Source organism: Sphaeramia orbicularis, chromosome 8 (genome assembly GCF_902148855.1).
Source record: "Sphaeramia orbicularis chromosome 8, fSphaOr1.1, whole genome shotgun sequence".
NCBI classification, from domain to species: Eukaryota; Metazoa; Chordata; class Actinopteri; order Kurtiformes; family Apogonidae; genus Sphaeramia; species Sphaeramia orbicularis.
Window position 1 is genome coordinate 17,098,649 of NC_043964.1, and position 17,673 is coordinate 17,116,321.

At 35.8% G+C, this 17,673-nt stretch overlaps 1 protein-coding gene across 1 annotated transcript in view; it reads right to left on the reverse strand.

Moving 5' to 3' along the window:
• LOC115424967 (UNC93-like protein MFSD11) overlaps positions 1-17,673 on the reverse strand; it is a 41,780-nt gene that overhangs the window by 8,087 nt on the left and 16,020 nt on the right. Inside the window, exons 3-6 of the mRNA XM_030142395.1 lie at positions 17,426-17,570; positions 3,653-3,702; positions 225-290; positions 7-132 (exon numbers count right to left, since the gene is read on the reverse strand). Coding sequence (XP_029998255.1) covers positions 7-132; positions 225-290; positions 3,653-3,702; positions 17,426-17,570 — 387 coding nt within the window. The remainder of the gene's footprint in view (positions 1-6; positions 133-224; positions 291-3,652; positions 3,703-17,425; positions 17,571-17,673) is intronic.

The following is a 17,673-nucleotide window of genomic DNA, read 5'->3' on the forward strand; positions in this document are numbered from 1 at the left end:
ACTTACCCACAATTTCTCCAATTCCTACCACGATCCCAGAGATTCCGATCAGGCCTTTGGCTGCGTCTCCAAACTGTGCAGTGGCTCCGATGCACGTTCCATACACTCCACTGTAGAAGGATAGCTCCAGGCCTACAGAACGAAGACGACGACGACACGCTACAGCTTTAAACTTCCACTGGAGGCTGAATCACTTAGAATAAAATAACCTCTGTCTGACTTACCGCTGTATGCCATGCAGGGACTCAGGAGGAGTATAGTTTTAGACTTCACAAGTTCCAAGATGGTTCCTGAAGAGAACACACTGGATTGAATTGCCAATAAAAAAACCAAGAATTACATCCTGAGCAGTAAAACAGCCCCTATATGTGGATGGAGCTTATATAAAATGCTGGTTTTAACCCCCCCCCCCAGTTTCAGTTCAGCACATACATAACAAAAATTCTAAAAGAGGTGGCATACTGTGTAAAATGTAAATGTAAATAAAAACAGAATACAGTGCAAATCACATAAACCTAATTTATTCACAACATAGAAACACATAAAAAATGTACCATTGTTAAGTATAAAAATGAGGTTAATGGTATCAACACGTCTGTAAAGTGCTGGGACAGGGCCATGTTTTCCACTGTCTGCACCCCACTATTGCAGCTGTAACCTGCAATAGTGAATGGAATGGAGAAGTGACTGAGACATGTACAGGGGGTGAGTGAGTGAGTGAGTGCATGAATAAATGAATGACTGAGTGAATGAATGCATGAATAAATAAATAAATAAATGAGTGAGTGAGTGCCTTAATAAATAAATGAATGAATGAGTAAGTGAGTGAATGAGTGAGTGAATAAGTGCATGAATAAATGAATGAGTGAGTGAGCAAAGGAATGAATGCATGAGTAAGTGAATGCATAAATAAATGAATGAGTGAATGAATGCACGAGTGAGTGAGTGAATGCATGAATAAATAAATAAATGACTGAGTGAGTGAGTGAAGGAAGGAATGAATGCATGAATAAATTAATGAGTGCCTTAATAAATAAATAAATGAATGAGTGAGTGAGTGAGGGAGTGAGTGCATGAATAAATGAATGAGTGAGTGAATGCATGAATAAATAAATGAGTGCCTTAATAAATAAATAAATGAATGAGTGAGTGAGTGAGTGAGTGAGTGAGTGCATGAATAAATGAATGAGTGAGGGCGTGCATTAATAAATAAATGAATGAGTGAATGAATGCATGAGTGAGTGAGTAAAGGAATGAATGCATGAATAAATGAATGAGTGAGTGAATGAATGAATGCATGAGTGAGTGAGTGAATGCATGAATAAATAAATGAGTGAGTGCCTTAATAAATAAATAAATAAATGAATGAGCGAGTGAGTGAGTGAATAAGTGCATGAATAAATGAATGAGTGAGTGCATTAATAAATAAATGAATGAGTGAATGAATGCATGAGTGAGTGAGTGAGTGAGTAAAGGAATGAATGCATGAATAAATGAATGAGTGAGTGAATGAATGAATGCATGAGTGAGTGAGTGAATGCATGAATAAATAAATGAGTGCCTTAATAAATAAATGAATGAGTGAGTGAGTGAGTGAGTGAGTGACTGAGTGAGTGCATTAATAAATAAATGACTGAGTGAGTGAATGAATGAATGCATGAGTGAGTGAGTGAGTGAGTAAAGGAATGAATGCACAAATGAGTGAATAAATGCATGAGTGAGTGAGTGAGCGAGCGAGTGAGCGAGCGAGCGAGTAAAGGAATGAATGAGTGAGTAAGTGAATGCATGAATAAATAAATGAGTGAGTGCCTTAATAAATAAATGAATGAGTGAGTGAGTGACTGAGTGAGTGCATTAATAAATAAATGACTGAGTGAGTGAATGAATGCATGAGTGAGTGAGTGGGTAAAGGAATGAATGCATGAATGAGTGAATAAATGAATGGGTGAGTGTGTGAGTGAATAAGTGCATGAATAAATGAATGAGTCAGTGAGTGCATTAATAAATAAATTAATGAGTGAATGAATGCATGAGTGAGTGAGTGAATGAGTGAGTGAGTGAATGCATGAATAAATAAATGAGTGAGTGCATTAATAAATAAATGAATGAGTGACTGAGTGCATTAATAAATATATGACTGAGTGAGTGAATGAATGCATGAGTGAGTGAGTGAATGAGTGAGTGAGTGAGTGAGTGAATGGTATCCTGTTGGTTAAACAGACAGTGGTTTCTGCAGTGCTCCTGAGCTCATACAGTCATTTCAATGGCAGAATCATCACTAGTTGTAATGCAGTGTCTCCTGAGTATTTAATATTGATTTTCAGTCTGGTCCCTGTGCACAAAGACTTCTCCAGATACTTTTAGTTTATGTGCTGAACAGCATATGATGAGATATTCAAAGTCTAAGTAATTTTACATTGCGGACCATTATTCTGAAACTGATGCAGTTTTTCGTAGACTGGTACACCTCTGCCCAGTTGTACTTCTGAGATACTCCTGACACCTCTGTTAGATGCAATTATATCACTGACCTGTTGACTATTAACCTGATTAGTAGTCAAATATTCCTCTGGTTGTTTCTCTTTAGTACCATTTACCTTTGTGACCCCTGTACCAACTTTTTTGGAGATGTGTCACTGCCATGAATGACATTTTTTCTTAAAATGGACCATTTTATCAGCGTAAGCATTTGATATGTTTCTGAATAAAGTGTAGGTTTATGAGATTTGCAAATCATTGTGTTTTTATTTACATTTTACACAATCCTAACTACTCTGGAATGGGGTTGGAGTTCACAGCAAATAGACGACAGAATCTCAAAAGCCAAAATGCTATATTTAAATGCAGGTGGAACAACTCCACAGATTTGCACACAAGCAGTTTAAGAAATTCAGATGTAAAAAAAAACAAAACAACAACAACAAAAAACAATTCCCTGTAGATTTGTTTATATATGCCTGGTTGCCCTGTCTTTACATAAATCACCGTGCACCTTTGATAAAGTTAATACCTTTAAGGCAGGTGTACACAGGTCTACATGCAGTGCAGATGCACGCAAGACAAAGAGGCATCTGAGCATCGAAAAAACAACTGTGGGCTGCACTGAAGGCAGGTGCAAGTGCAGCAGAGTTCCTGATGACAAACAGATACAATCTGAAATAAACTCTTACGCAGGCAGTTTCTGTGTACTCTTGTAATGCTAGATTTTTATCCACATAAAAGCAATTTTTACTTGAAGTAAAACACGCACATACACACACATACACACACTCACACACACAAAGCTGCAAGTGCCTGCTTGTTTTAAGCTAAGAGGGATGGAATGTGAAGACCACAGGTTACCAGCAGAGCGACAAATAACTGAGAATGAAAATGTTAAGGAGTCCATGTTCGTGTAAGCACTTAAATCTTTTTTTTTCTCTCTCTCTCTCTTTCTTAGATGATGCACCGTTTCACTGCAGGGGAAAATCTCAGTCTCACTTCTACTGCAAATACTTTTCTACCACATTAAGATGAATTATGTGTGGATACATAATTAATACTCTGAATGCATACTGATGCAAAGTGTAAATGAGCATATCCCACCAAGAATTTTAACAACACGGGTGATTAATACGCCGGATTGGTATTCTAAAGAAGTGAAAACACTTACCGAATTCCACTTTTGCATCTTGCATGGCGTTATTTGCTCTGTGCTTATACCTGGACACAGAAAAAGAATGAACCATTTATAGGGCAAGTGATTATTTTTGGTTATTTCTACACACATTACAAGACAGTGACCGCAACAGTTAAAGTGAACTCAGGTCCAGTGTGGTCTACAGAGTCTGTAAGGTCCAATGTGGTCTACAGGGTCTGTAAGGTCCAATGTGGTCTACAGGGTCTGTAAGGTCCACCTCTGCATGAACAGTGAGTGTACCTGCTTTGTTAGGTACCTTGACGTAATGGTACTAATGTAAGGAATGATGTTCAGAGGGAGAATGTGGATGTGGACAGGGGTCTGGATCAGCACTTATGTTGGTCTAATGCTCTACAATACATGTTCCTTTCCCCTAACGTGTTTTTCTTGTATTTTGTAATAATTACTTCTTGGATTTTTCTTTCTTTTTTCTTGTGGGGTACATACTTAAAGATAACAGAGCTGTTTTTGTCCCGATTTTCCCCATTCCCGACCAAGGGCAACAAACGCCAGATTATCTTACGTTTTGTATGATTTTCTTGTGGTCTGAGGTGTGTTAAGAGTGAATTTGTTCCGATAATCGGCTCTGAAATGGGTCGGGACCAACAATTGCAAATATTAAACTTGTTCAATATTTACGACAAAAAATCTTCATATGTGTGGGGAAAGCCAATGACTCCACTTTTCCAAACCTGCACCCGCCCGTACCCACGTACATTAGACCTGCAACCCGACCCAATCTGTAATTAAACACATTGTCTACACAGTAACTCATGAATTTTAATTTTTTCACCTCCTTGCCTGCTACCCACCCGCATTTCATTTAATTTTACCCGTGAAAACTCTTCTTTTTTTTTTTTTTTTTTTTTTTTTTTTTTATACCCGTGTTACCCGACCTGTTGCAGCACTCTGCTCCCGAGTTATGCTATGTTGCTTCTTCATTTTTGTTAGATCACATTTGATCACGTGAGATTTCTGGCTTGGAAGACTAGATTCTAGATCGGTGGTAGGACCTGGGGTGCTGATAAGAGGGGTACACATTACAAATTCATGGGGCCCAGCATTTGTGGGGGGCCCATAGAGTAGAGGAGGGGGTCCAGTGGATACAGGTTAGAAGTTGTGAAAATGAAGTGTAAGATCTGCTGATTAATAGAAGCATAGAAGTCGTCGGGAGTTGGACGTTGAAAGTATGTTAAGTTTCAATTTCATTTTCACGCTAGCATAAGAGACGTTATGCATGGACACCCCCCACGCTAGCGCTGCCCCTGGGTGGGACAGAATCGTTGTGTGTATGGTGTGCTTGTTCAGATTATCAGAACACACCACACACAGTACAATCAAAATTGTTCAATGCTTGATTTTTCATCTTCATGCGTGGAGTCTGTAACAGATAAAAAATCTCTTCAGATTTAGAAAATCCTTATGTGTCTACCCCAATTTACAGGTAAGAAACCAAATATGGTAACTTCATTGACCTTGAGTTCCTACATAACAATAAAAAGTTTTTGAAAAATTTCACCCAAATAATAAAGTCTTGTAACTGGTGACTTGTCCAGGGTGAACCCCGCCTTCGCCTATAGGTAGCTGGGATAGGGTCCTAACCCCCCCCCCCCCCCAAACCCTAGTGAGGATAAAGTGGGTTCAGAAAAAACTTGGAAGCCTCTCTTACATTAAATTGAATCTTGGACATCTATCCTGGACTCTTGTTTTATTTTGGCTATTTATATTTCTTAATTACACAATTTTTTTTTAATCTATTCTGTACTGATTGCATGTCAATATTGGATTTACATTAAGAATTGTCTTCTTTTGGCTTGGTGGGATTGTGGGAGGGATAAAAAGACAAATGAAAGAATGGAAGTCCTTTTTATTACAATGCACTGTCATGCTACTGCCTGTGAAATTGCTTCCAACAAAAAATAAAATAAGACTAATGGCCCTGTAGCTTACCGGCCAAATTAAAAACTTTGGGAAATGTATCCAGATGCAATTTACTATCACCCAGTTCTGTGTATTTATTATATTACAGAAATAGCCCATGTTTTAAAGGTCATATTCCAATCAGATCTGTAAAAAAATCAACTTCCAACTTGATATCATTGATACTGATTTACTGGATCAATCCATTTCCTATCTGTTATAATGTGAAAACTTTTCAAAGTCGCACCAAATCCAGAATCAGATCCGGATCCAAATAACTGCAATACCTTGTGTTGACATCATCATACAGAAGCTGTATACCAAGTTTGAAGTCAATCAGAACTGTAGTTTCGGAGAAGAAGACGATTGAAATTTTTTCCCCATAAGAGCCCATGTTAAATTTTCCGTAAATTCCCGGATCCAGAAGAAGATCCTGATCAGCATGTGGACATTATGTTTTGGTCATCTCCCCATCAGGGCTGGACTGTAGAAATTCACACTGGGTATCATTTATATTTACTGAGTTATTGTATCGATCCACTTCCTATGTCTTATAATGGGGAAATTTTTCAAAGTCACACCAAATCCAGAATCAGATCCGGATCCAAATAATTTCATTAACTTTTGTTGAAATCATCATAAAGAAGCTGTATACCAAGTTTGAAGTCAACTGGAATTGTAGTTTCGGAGAAGAAGACGATTGACATTTTTGTAACGGACGACAGACAACGACAGACGACGACAGACGACGACAGACGACGACAGACGACGACAGATGACAGATGACGCTGGATGCCGCATGACGACAATAGCTTTCGGCATGTCGGCTGGTAAGCTAACTAGAAAAGCACTTGGAGAGTGCAGACCTCCACCAAAGCAGATCTGTTCCCCCCGATCACCACCAAAATTTAATCATTTGTTCCTTGTGTCAGTATCAACATTTCCTGAAATTTTCATGAAAATCCGTCCATAACTTTTTGAGTTATCTTGCTAACCAACCAACCAACCAACCAACCAACAAACAAACAAACAAACGCTGGTAAAAACATAACCTCCTTGGCGGAGGTAAAAATCAATTAAAGAAAAAAAAAAGTGGGTTCAGAAGATGAATGAATGAATAAAGTCTTGTTAGGTCCTCCAATAACAAACTAAGCTTGAAAATTTGAATTTCCGAGTATTTCTGTGAGTGTCCTCCTATAAAGGGTTAACCACAGCCTTCAGAGAGTTGAAATAAACTGCTCACACAAAGTATGACAGAATTGCCCCTAAGTGAAAAACTGCACAGGTAAATTAAATGTAAGCCTTCTGCAGGATCATAAGGCTTTCACTGAATCCACACAAAGCTGCCGGAATGAGATGAACAAAAAAGCAAAAACAGGGAAATGATACAGACTCTGCCACAAGTCAGTGAAAATCTCCAGTGAGAACGTGTTGTTCATATTTATGAGTACAGGTGTGGAAATCCATTCACTCAGAGATGTCATAATTGCAATGTGAAGCCAGTGAATATTCATGCGTCTACTTGTAAAGCGCTGCAAAGGGATTTATGAATTGTTTTGATGAAATTTACAGACTGAGGTCAGTTACACAGATGCAGGGATTGAAAAGACGCAGCTGTTTATATTTTATCCACCAGGAGTTCCCGACCCCAAAGACAGACCTGTTCTGATCTCTCCCCAGCATCAAAATGCACAAAAACACACCACGACCTGCCATAACATCTACATTTTTTATTCTTCCACCAAGGTGAAGGAAAAAAAACACACCCTCAGACTGAATTAGACAAAATGTGAAAAAGGATCTTTGAGTAAAAGCCAGACAGTCAGACAGTATCACCTTACGATCCTATGACCAAGGCTTAGTTCCTGTTCCAAGGTCTAGATTAAAAATCAAAGGTGATGAAGCTTTCTCTGTGATGACACCACGTCTTGGGAACAGCTGACTGACTGCAGTTTCTGTTTTTAAGTCTTGGTTTAAAAACTCACTTTTATCGCTCTGCCCTTGAAAACGCACTACTTTCTTAACCCATAAAGACCCAGTACTACTTTTATGACAGTTCCCAAATGAATTTCTTTCTATATTGAACCTTTCTTAAGTGATTTGTCACCATTTATTATAATATTATCCTCTGAAATGTAGGTTTTTTTGGGAACGCCCTTGCAGACCATTTTCACATTTTCTGGGATTGTCCAAGAATTAGGCCAAGTGCAAGGGCCAAGGGGTAGGGGTTAGGGGTGAATTGGGATTGGGCTTGAGTGTCTCCATCCACTGTCATTTGTCAAACTCCATGGGTTTTACTGGTGAATCAATGTTGTAGAAGATGATGGTGTTTCCATGGTAACTACAACGCCTCTGAACGTCCAAATGGGTCATATCTGATGACCATGAAAAAAAAGATGATAAACTGCATTTTACGCCAATTATTTATAGAATTAGTGGATCAACAAGTATTAAACATTTTACATGACTAGAGTGGATATTTGGGTCTTTATGAGTTAATATGTTTTGATTTTATGTATACAGGGTGGGGAAGCAAAATTTACAATGAACATTTAGTTGTTTTTTCTCAGCAGGCACTACGTCAGTTGTTTTGAAACCAAACATATATTGATGTCATAATCATACCTAACACTATTATCCATACCTTTTCAGAGACTTTTGTCCATATGAGTAATCAGGAAAGCAAACGTCAAAGAGTGTGTGATTTGCTGAATGCACTCGTCACACCAAAGGAGATTTCAAAAATAGTTGGAGTGTCCATAAAGACTGTTTATAATGGAAAGAAGAGAATGACTATGAGCAAAACTATTACAAGAAAGTCTGGAAGTGAAGGAAGCAACAAAAAACGTACCAAAGCTTTTATTAAAGCTCTCAAATCCAAAATCCTAAAGGATCCAAACAAATCCATGAGAAAAATGGCAATTGAACTTGAGGTAGACAACAAGACTGTTAGAAATGCAGTAAAATATGATTTGAAGTTAAAATCTTACACAAGAACACCAAAACACTTGTTGACAACAGCAACAAATCCAACTTTAGCAATTTTTGGGAATCATGTTTATGGCCGCCTTCTAGCCCAGATCTAAACCCTCTGGATTCTGCTGTTTGGGGCGTTTTAGAACATGCTACCAATAGAACATCACACAGCAATGTCGACTTTCTTAAATATACTATTTAAGAAGAATGGGAGAAGTTGTCACCCGAATATTTGAGGAACACTTGTGCAAGTTTCAGGAAGCGTGTGAAGGCAGTTATTGAGAAAGGAGGAGGACACATAGAATAAAAACATTTTCTATTATGTCAATTTTCTTGTGGCAAATAAATTCTCATGACTTTCAATAAACTAATTGGTCATACACTGTCTTTCAATCCCTGCCTCAAAATATTGTAAATTTTGCTTCCCCACCCTGTATATGAAGCCTTTTGTGTTTATGAGCATGTGGCTGATGTTGATTTTTTAATAACTTTAATTCTTTAAAAAGTTAAATTTACTTTTATTGTCTCTCTGGGGAAATTCAACTTCTATCAATCTGAGGATTTCAGATTGAATACACTGCATATAATACATGCCACTAGTTCACTGTTTCAAATAGAGCATGACTGAAGGACTTATTAGCATTAACCACTTCCTTCCCACCTAATTTGTGTTCATTTCCGCCTACTTACCATGGCAAATTCCAAAGCTTATAACTGAAGAACCACAAGGCCGAAATGAATCAACGAAAAGTAATAACCTCTAGTTTCAGAATGTATGTATTTAGTATGTAAATACAACCTCAATTATTTAACTTAATTTAGATTTTCTCTCTTTTTTTTTTTTCCCCAATTTTGAATCAGAGTGCAATTAATCATGGAATGGACCAGTAATGTAACCTCATGACCACCAAATAGGTAGGAAGTCCCATTAGCTTTGATCGCTATCCTTAACTCTTTCGGTGCCAGACAGTTAAGGGGCTAATAAGCCTTAAAAGCCTTAAAAGTGCCACAGAATTTTTCAGTATTTCGCGTCGTTTTTATAATATTTGAAGAATCCTGCAGGAAACCGCTCGGTAACATCCGGCGTGTTCTCCAAAGCCGATCTGATCGGCCCGCGGCACTTTAAAGGTTGTATTCGTAAAGCCGATTTAATCGGCCCATGGCACTGAAAGAGTTAATACTGCAAAAATAAGCTTTCTAACGAGCTATAGTAATATATGCCAATTTAGTCAATATACATCCATGTAGTAGAAACTTTAATGTGTTTAAAACAAAACGCCAACTGGAATCTGTGAGAACAGAGAGGTTAATGTCATGTCATAGTCGGACTAAATCTTCATCTCTGATTCAACATCATCAGCTGAGCCAGTGATTTGCATATATTTGTACATTTTTATGAGTATTAGTGCTGGTATTGATGTGAGTCATCACACATTAAGTCATATAATTCCATTTACAGCTATAAGAAAACATGTTTTAGTGTTTAGTTTTGCCAGTTGTACAGCTCTGCAACCCTAGATACATTTTGGAAGCACTTTCTCAATAAAACAGAGTTGAGATTTGTACAGCTCCTTGTATTTTTAGTAATATTAACCCATAAAGACCCAGTGCTACTTTTGTGTCAATTCCCAAATGAATTTTTTCTCTATATTTAACCTTTCTTATGTGATTTATCACCCTTTATTGTAATATCACCCTCTTTATTTTGTGTTTTTCTAGTGAAAATCAGGTATTTTTCTATATTTAATTCACTAATCATGTAGATGCTCATCAAAGCTCAGATTAAAGTTTAGGGTTATTGTATTAGAAATAGAGAAAACTGAAGAAAAAGGGACTTTTTCAGCAAAGAAGTAAATAATTGAACATAAACCAAGTGTCTCCATCCACTGTCATTTGTCAAACTCCTGCTTCAACATTATCAGGAAGTGACGAACTGAGTCACTGATTTGCATATATTTGTACATTTTTATGAGTATTAGTGCTGGTATTGATGTGAGTCATCACACATTAAGTCATATAATTCCATTTACAGCTATAAGAAAACATGTTTTAGTGTTTAGTTTTGCCAGTTGTACAGCTCTGCAACCCTAGATACATTTTGGAGGCACTTTCTCAATAAAACAGAGTTAAGATTTATACAGCTCCTTGTATTTTTAGTAATATTAACCCATAAAGACCCAGTGCTACTTTTATGCCAATTCCCAAATTCATTTTTCTCTATATGTAACCTTTCTGATGTGATTTATCACCCTTTATTGTAATATTATCATCTATATTTTGTGTTTTTCTAGTGAAAATCAGGTATTTTTCTATATTTAATTCACTAATCATGTAGATGCTCATCAAAGCTCAGATTAAAGTTTAGGGTTATTGTATTAGAAATAGAGAAAACTGAAAAAAAGGGACTTTTTCAGCAAAGAAGTAAATAATTGAACATAAACCAAGTGTCTCCATCCACTGTCATGTCAAACTCCTGCTTCAACATTATCAGGAAGTGACGAGCTGAGTCACTGATTTGCATATATTTGTACATTTTTATGAGTATTAGTGCTGGTATTGATGTGAGTCATCACACATTAAGTCATATAATTCCATTTACAGCTATAAGAAAACATGTTTTAGTGTTTAGTTTAGCCAGTTTTACAGCTCTGCAACCCTAGATACATTTCGGAAGCACTTTCTCAATAAAACAGAGTTAAGCTTTGTACAGCTCCTTGTATTTTTAGTAATATTAACCCATAAAGACCCAGTGCTACTTTTATGCCAATTCCCAAATGAATTTTTCTCTATATGTAACCTTTCTGATGTGATTTATCACCGTTTAGCCCATGCAGCTATGGCTACAAACATAGTTTACCAACACCAGAATATCAATGCAAGAGTGAATAAATTATGGATCGATAATGTAAAAAAGCTTTGGGTGCCTTGAAAAGCACTATAGAAATCTAATCCATTATTATTATTATTATTATTATTATTATTATTATTATTATTATTATTATTATTATTATTTATTGTAATCTTATCCTTTTTTTGTGTGTTTTGCCAGTGAAAACCAGGTATTTTGCTATATTTAATTCACTAATCATGTAGATGTTCATAAAAGCTCAGATTAAAGTTGAGGGTTATTATATTACAAATAGAGAAAACAGAAGAAAAAGGGACTTTTTCTGAAAAAGTCTAAATAATTGAACATAAACCAAGTGTCTCCATCCACTGTCACTTGTCAAACTCCAGGGGTTTTACTGGTGAATCAATGTTGTAGAAGATGACGGTGTTTCCATGGTAACTACGGAGCCTCTGAACGTTCAAATGGGTCATATCTGATGACCATGAAAAGATGACAAACTATTAAAGTTGAGGGTTATTATACTACAAATAGAGAAAACAGAAGAAAAAGTGACTTTTTCTGCAAAGATCTAAATAATTGAACATAAACCCAGTGTCTCCATTAACTGTCATTGATCCAACTCCATGGGTTTTACTGGTGCATCAATGTTGTAGAGGATGACAGTGTTTCCATGGTAACAACGGAGCCTCTGAATGTCCAGATGGGTCATATGTGATGACCACGAAAAGATAACAAACTGTGTTTTACACCAATTATTTACATGTATTGATAGGATTAGTGGATCAGCAGTTATTAAACAGTTTAGATCAGTAGATGGTTCTGGTCGACAGTGGATGTTTGGGTCTTTAGGGGTTAACTGATGAAATAAAGTGAGATGCATCAAAAGCCATTGTGCTGTGAATCTTAAAGCTGGTGAAAATTTATGCCTTTGTTTATTAGTGAACAAGAACCCTTTATTTAACTGAATCCATGTTATGCACAAACTGATGTAGTCTGGGTTAAACATCTGAACGTCCTCTGCCCGCTGTTTTGGTCGTTTCCTTTTTCCTCCGTGACTTTCAGAGGTCTTTGACGCCGGCTGTATTTTTTTTTCTGACATCCTCCAACTCTCACGAGTCATAAAAATGTATAAAAATTTAAATATGTCTGACATAATGCGTGGAGGGCCGCGTTTCAAGAGTCGGAGTTTTCAACTACTGTCACTCTCTAAGAGGGAGTCTGAGTCGTAGCTGCCCCGAATCTGCCTGATTGCACCCCACTCATGTGAAGTACTATGATTAGGCCCGACTGTGTCAAAATTGCAATGATCTGGAGAAAAACGGTCCGTGTCACTTTTTATGAAGGACGAGAGTGATTTAAAACGGCTGCAGAACTGCGATGGTTAGTCATATTTAAACCTGTGCACAATCAGAGTTGGATTTTTCAAACAAATATTAACCCTAAAAAGACCCAAACAACACACTGGCAACCAAAGGCATCTAATACAAGTGAATAACTGGTTTAAAATGCAGTTTTTCATCTTTACATGGTCATCAAATATGACCTACTCAGAGGTCCCATAGTTACCATGGAAACACTGTCATCTCACTGTCAGCAAAACAACACTACAAAACCGTTCTGGAAAATAAAATGGCTGCAAACAATCTTGGTTCTGCATGGACATGTATGAAAACCATCGCAGGCCTTCAAAATCCCCAGAGCAGCAGGCAGACTATTTCAGACGGTTTTAATTCAGAGATTTTGCAAATGCTCTTAACAGCTTTTACACTCGTTTTAATTCTTCTGATTTTAGTAAGGACATTTTAGAGCTGAAACAGGACCTGAAGGACACTAAGCACTTTACCACTGACCTGAGCGATGTCAGAGAGGCTTTTAGTACTGTGAAAATGAACAAGAGCCAGGACAAGATAGATATTGGGTAAAATTTACTTACGGGGTCAAATTAGTGGCCCCTTTTGTAAAAAAAAAAAAAAAAAAAGTTGTAAGAAATGCATAGAACTGTGTTGAAATAATGCTAATACATTCAGAAATATTGGATTTTGAATAGCACGTGTATGTGAAAACTTTTGCTGGTGGACGGACGTGACATTACCCATGATGCTCTGGTCAGTACCAGTACTTTATTAGTAATAAACTTATAGACTTACTATTGCTAATTCTCCTCTTATTCATAAATGTTCGTATTGTGGATCTAAAACAATAACAGCTGACACAAAAACACAAAATGTGTCAGTGGACGGATGTGACATGGTTGTTACAGATCCCATCATACTGATGCTCGGCAGCTATGTCACCGTTTACACTAATGATCCCTGTGCAAAAACTAGGATCAGAATTATTTATTGTATAGTTTATCATCATACTAAAGAGTAAATATAATTTTTAATATAATAATTTAATATAATTTTATATAGAATTGTTATTTCTTTATAAAAATGCTTATTATTAGAAAACTGTTGATTTAAAAAGTGACGTGTGACATTCTTAATGTATGTATTGGTGTAACATAAGCAGGATGGATCAGCACCATACTCCATATTGAACCTGTAAAAATAAAACATGTGATATGTAGGATAGAATCTTGTAAGAAAAACTGGTGAATCTAAAAGAATAGAATATTTGTTTTTCAGGTAAATTCAGTTCAAATATAACTTGGCCATTTGTGACAAGAAAATATAGCATTAATTGTGATGAAATTGGACATTTTTGAGCTGAAAACATAGTTCATATGAGCATCAACATGTTGCAACAGAACTGAAATCCTGTAAACAATTTGTGGAACGATCTACCAAGTACTACCAGAACAGGGGCGTCCCTGCCTATCTTCAAGAAGCTCTTGAAGACCCAGCTCTTCAGAGAACACATCCTCTGCTAGCATTTTCAAACATTCCATTTTAAATGTATTATTATATTTATTCTACTGTTTTACTTGGTATTTTTATTTCAATGTTTTTAATTGTACAGCTGTTTTTATGTCTTTTCAATCTATTCTTGTATTTTAGTCTATCATTTAGCTTTTTTATTTTTCTGTACGACACTGTTTTTAATTGTACAGCTGTTTTCATTAATTTATTCGTGTATTTTAGTCTATCATTTAGCTTTTTTATTTTTCTGGATGACACTGTTTTTAATTGTACAGCTGTTTTAATCTATTCTTGTATTTTAGTCTATCATTTAGCTTTTTTATTTTTCTGTACGACACTGTTTTTAATTGTACAGCTGTTTTCATTAATTTATTCTTGTATTTTAGTCTATCATTTAGCTTTTTTATTTTTCTGGATGACACTGTTTTTAATTGTACAGCTGTTTTAATCTATTCTTGTATTTTAGTCTATCATTTAGCTTTTTTATTTTTCTGGGTGACACTGTTTTTAATTGTACAGCTGTTTTATGTCTTTTATCTATTTTTGTATTTCATTCTTTTATTGTGGTTTTTCCCCTGTAAGTCACATCTGCCAAATGCATGTATTTATATATATATATATATATATATATATATATATATATATATATATATATATATATATATATATATATATATATGTGTGTGTGTGTGTGTGTGTGTGTTTTATTGATTTTAGAAAAAGAAAAGAAGTAATCGTCCCTCAGTTTGGAGGGACATCATGGCATTGTACATGTTGGACACACTTGTTTTATTGCCAGTTAAGGATATATTTGCTGAAAAAGTCACTTTTTCTTCAATTTTTACCCCTCGGCCAACTTAAGGCCAAAGGGGTATTTTTACCTCCGCCAGGAGGTATTGTGATCACTTTGCTTTGTGTGTTTGCGTGCGTGCGTGCATGTTTGTTTGTTTGTTAGCAAGGTAACTCAAAAAGTTATGGACGGATTTTCACGAAATTTTCAGGAAATGTTGATACTGGCACAAGGAAGAAATGATTAAATTTTGGTGGTGATCGGGGATAGGGGGGCCAGGGGGGCCCACTGATCTGCCCTGCCTCTGCACTCTCCAAGTGCTTTTCTTGTTATTATTTTGTCGTCTGTCCATCCATTCAACAACATAATCTCATTATCTGAAGAGTGCATTGAGATATCTGCACCAAATTTACACTGTGGATGCATCTTGGCATGGAGCAGAAGCCTACTGAAAATAGGTGATCTACTTTTTCAAGGTCAAATGGTGACATGTCCTTTCAACGACATAATCATATTATCTGACACATTATCATTTTGCTTTTTTATTTTCCTGGACATCACTGTTTTTAACTGTACAGCTGTTTTACGTCTTTGATCTATTCTCGTATTTTATTCTTTTATTTTAGTTTTCCCCTGTAAATCGCTTCGGAAAAAGGCATCTGCCAAATGCATTAAAAAAAAAAAAAAAAAATAAAATATATATATATATATATATATATATATATATATATATATATATATATATATATATATATATATATATATGTGTGTGTGTGTGCGTGTATATATGTATATATGTGTGTACATATATATATATATATATATATATGTATATATATGTATGTATATATATATATACATATATACATATATACATATATATATATATATATATATATATATATATATATATATATATATATGTGTGTGTGTATATGTTTCATTGATTTTAGAAAAAGAAAAGAAAGAACCGTCCCTCAGTTTGGAGGGACATCATGGCATTGTACATGTTGGAGACACTTGTTTTATTGCCAGTGTTAAGGATATCTTTGCTGAAAAAGTCACTTTTTCTTCAGTTTTACCCCTCGGCCAACTTCAGGTCAAAGGGGTATTGTAATCATTTTGTCGTCTGTCCATCCATTCAACAACATAATCTCATTATCTGAAGAATGAATTGCGATATCTGCACCAAATTTACACTGTGGATGCATCTTGGCATGGAGCAGAAGCCTACTGAAAATAGGTGATCTACTTTTGCAAGGTCAAATGGCGACATGTCCTTTCAACGACGTAATCACATTATCTGAAGAATGCATTGAGACAGACAATCTAATCTAAATTTCAGGACACTAACTTTCAGCAGAATCTTACACTATATTTGGCTGAGGGGTATTAAAAGTGCACAGCATGTTATGTTCTCTGTTTTGGTATAATTTACTGTGAGTTGTCATGAACACCTAAATTAAAAATAGGAAATTAACCCTTTCATGTATGAATTATGAGAACCGTAATCAAGATTTTTTTCCCTGAGTATTTTTAGTCAACTTTAGGCATGAAAAAAACAATGTGACTGAAATTTTTTTATGAACCCATTTTTCATGGAATTACAAAAATGTCTACTTAGCTGGACACCATTTAATTAATTAAATTTTTGAAGCAAAGAAACATGTATTTACTAATATACTGTGTGAAAACTATGAAATAAAAAACATTTTTAATACCGCTGAGCTGATGTTTTCTCACATTTTATGCTAGTTATTATTCACTCAAATAATATGAAAAAAAACCTTTTTGTTTAAAAAAAAACAAAACAAAAACATGTTAATTACAGTCTAATAACAATTACCAATTGATTTCCACCCAAATATGATAATGCAGATCAGGTTTATCAAGAACAGTAATGGTCTGAATGTCAGTGTATGGGATGGTGCATAAGTGTTCATTGTGTTGGCTGATATGGAACTAAAACAACAAAACCTGTGAATATACAAGAGAACAGCTGGAGAATAACTGTCCACTGTAGTGACCACCATGCATGAAAGGGTTAAATATAGGGAAATATGTGATTTACAGTGAAAAATGCAAAATACAGAGGTTAAAATTAGAATAAATGGTCATAAATCACTTAGGAAAGGTTAAATAATGACAAAAAACATCACTTGGGGCTGGGTCTGTACGGGTTAATGTTGTGGTTTATCTTTTCGATTAACGTGCATCAGGACTGGAGGTAAATTAACTTTTTTAATGTTCAGCTGGATATAAACTCTTTTCACTTGGAGTCCTTTTTGAGTAGAAGCAATTCTGTGTGTGGAAAACCTATAATTATGTAAAGGATATTCATTTACATCATGCCGGCTGAGAGCAGCGACTGCCCTTCCTCTTCAGAGAGCATCTCCTCTTCATGATGATTCTTCCTCAACACCAGGAAGCTGAGTGTACCCAGCACAGATGCGATCAGCAGGGACAGAAAAATGTTTTTCCTGCTGCTGTCTGAGAGAGGAAGATTAAAATAAACCAGTTCATTAAAACACACAAGATGTATTAGCACCATTAAGCTGCAGCGCGTTCAGAATAATAAATCTATGTAATAACT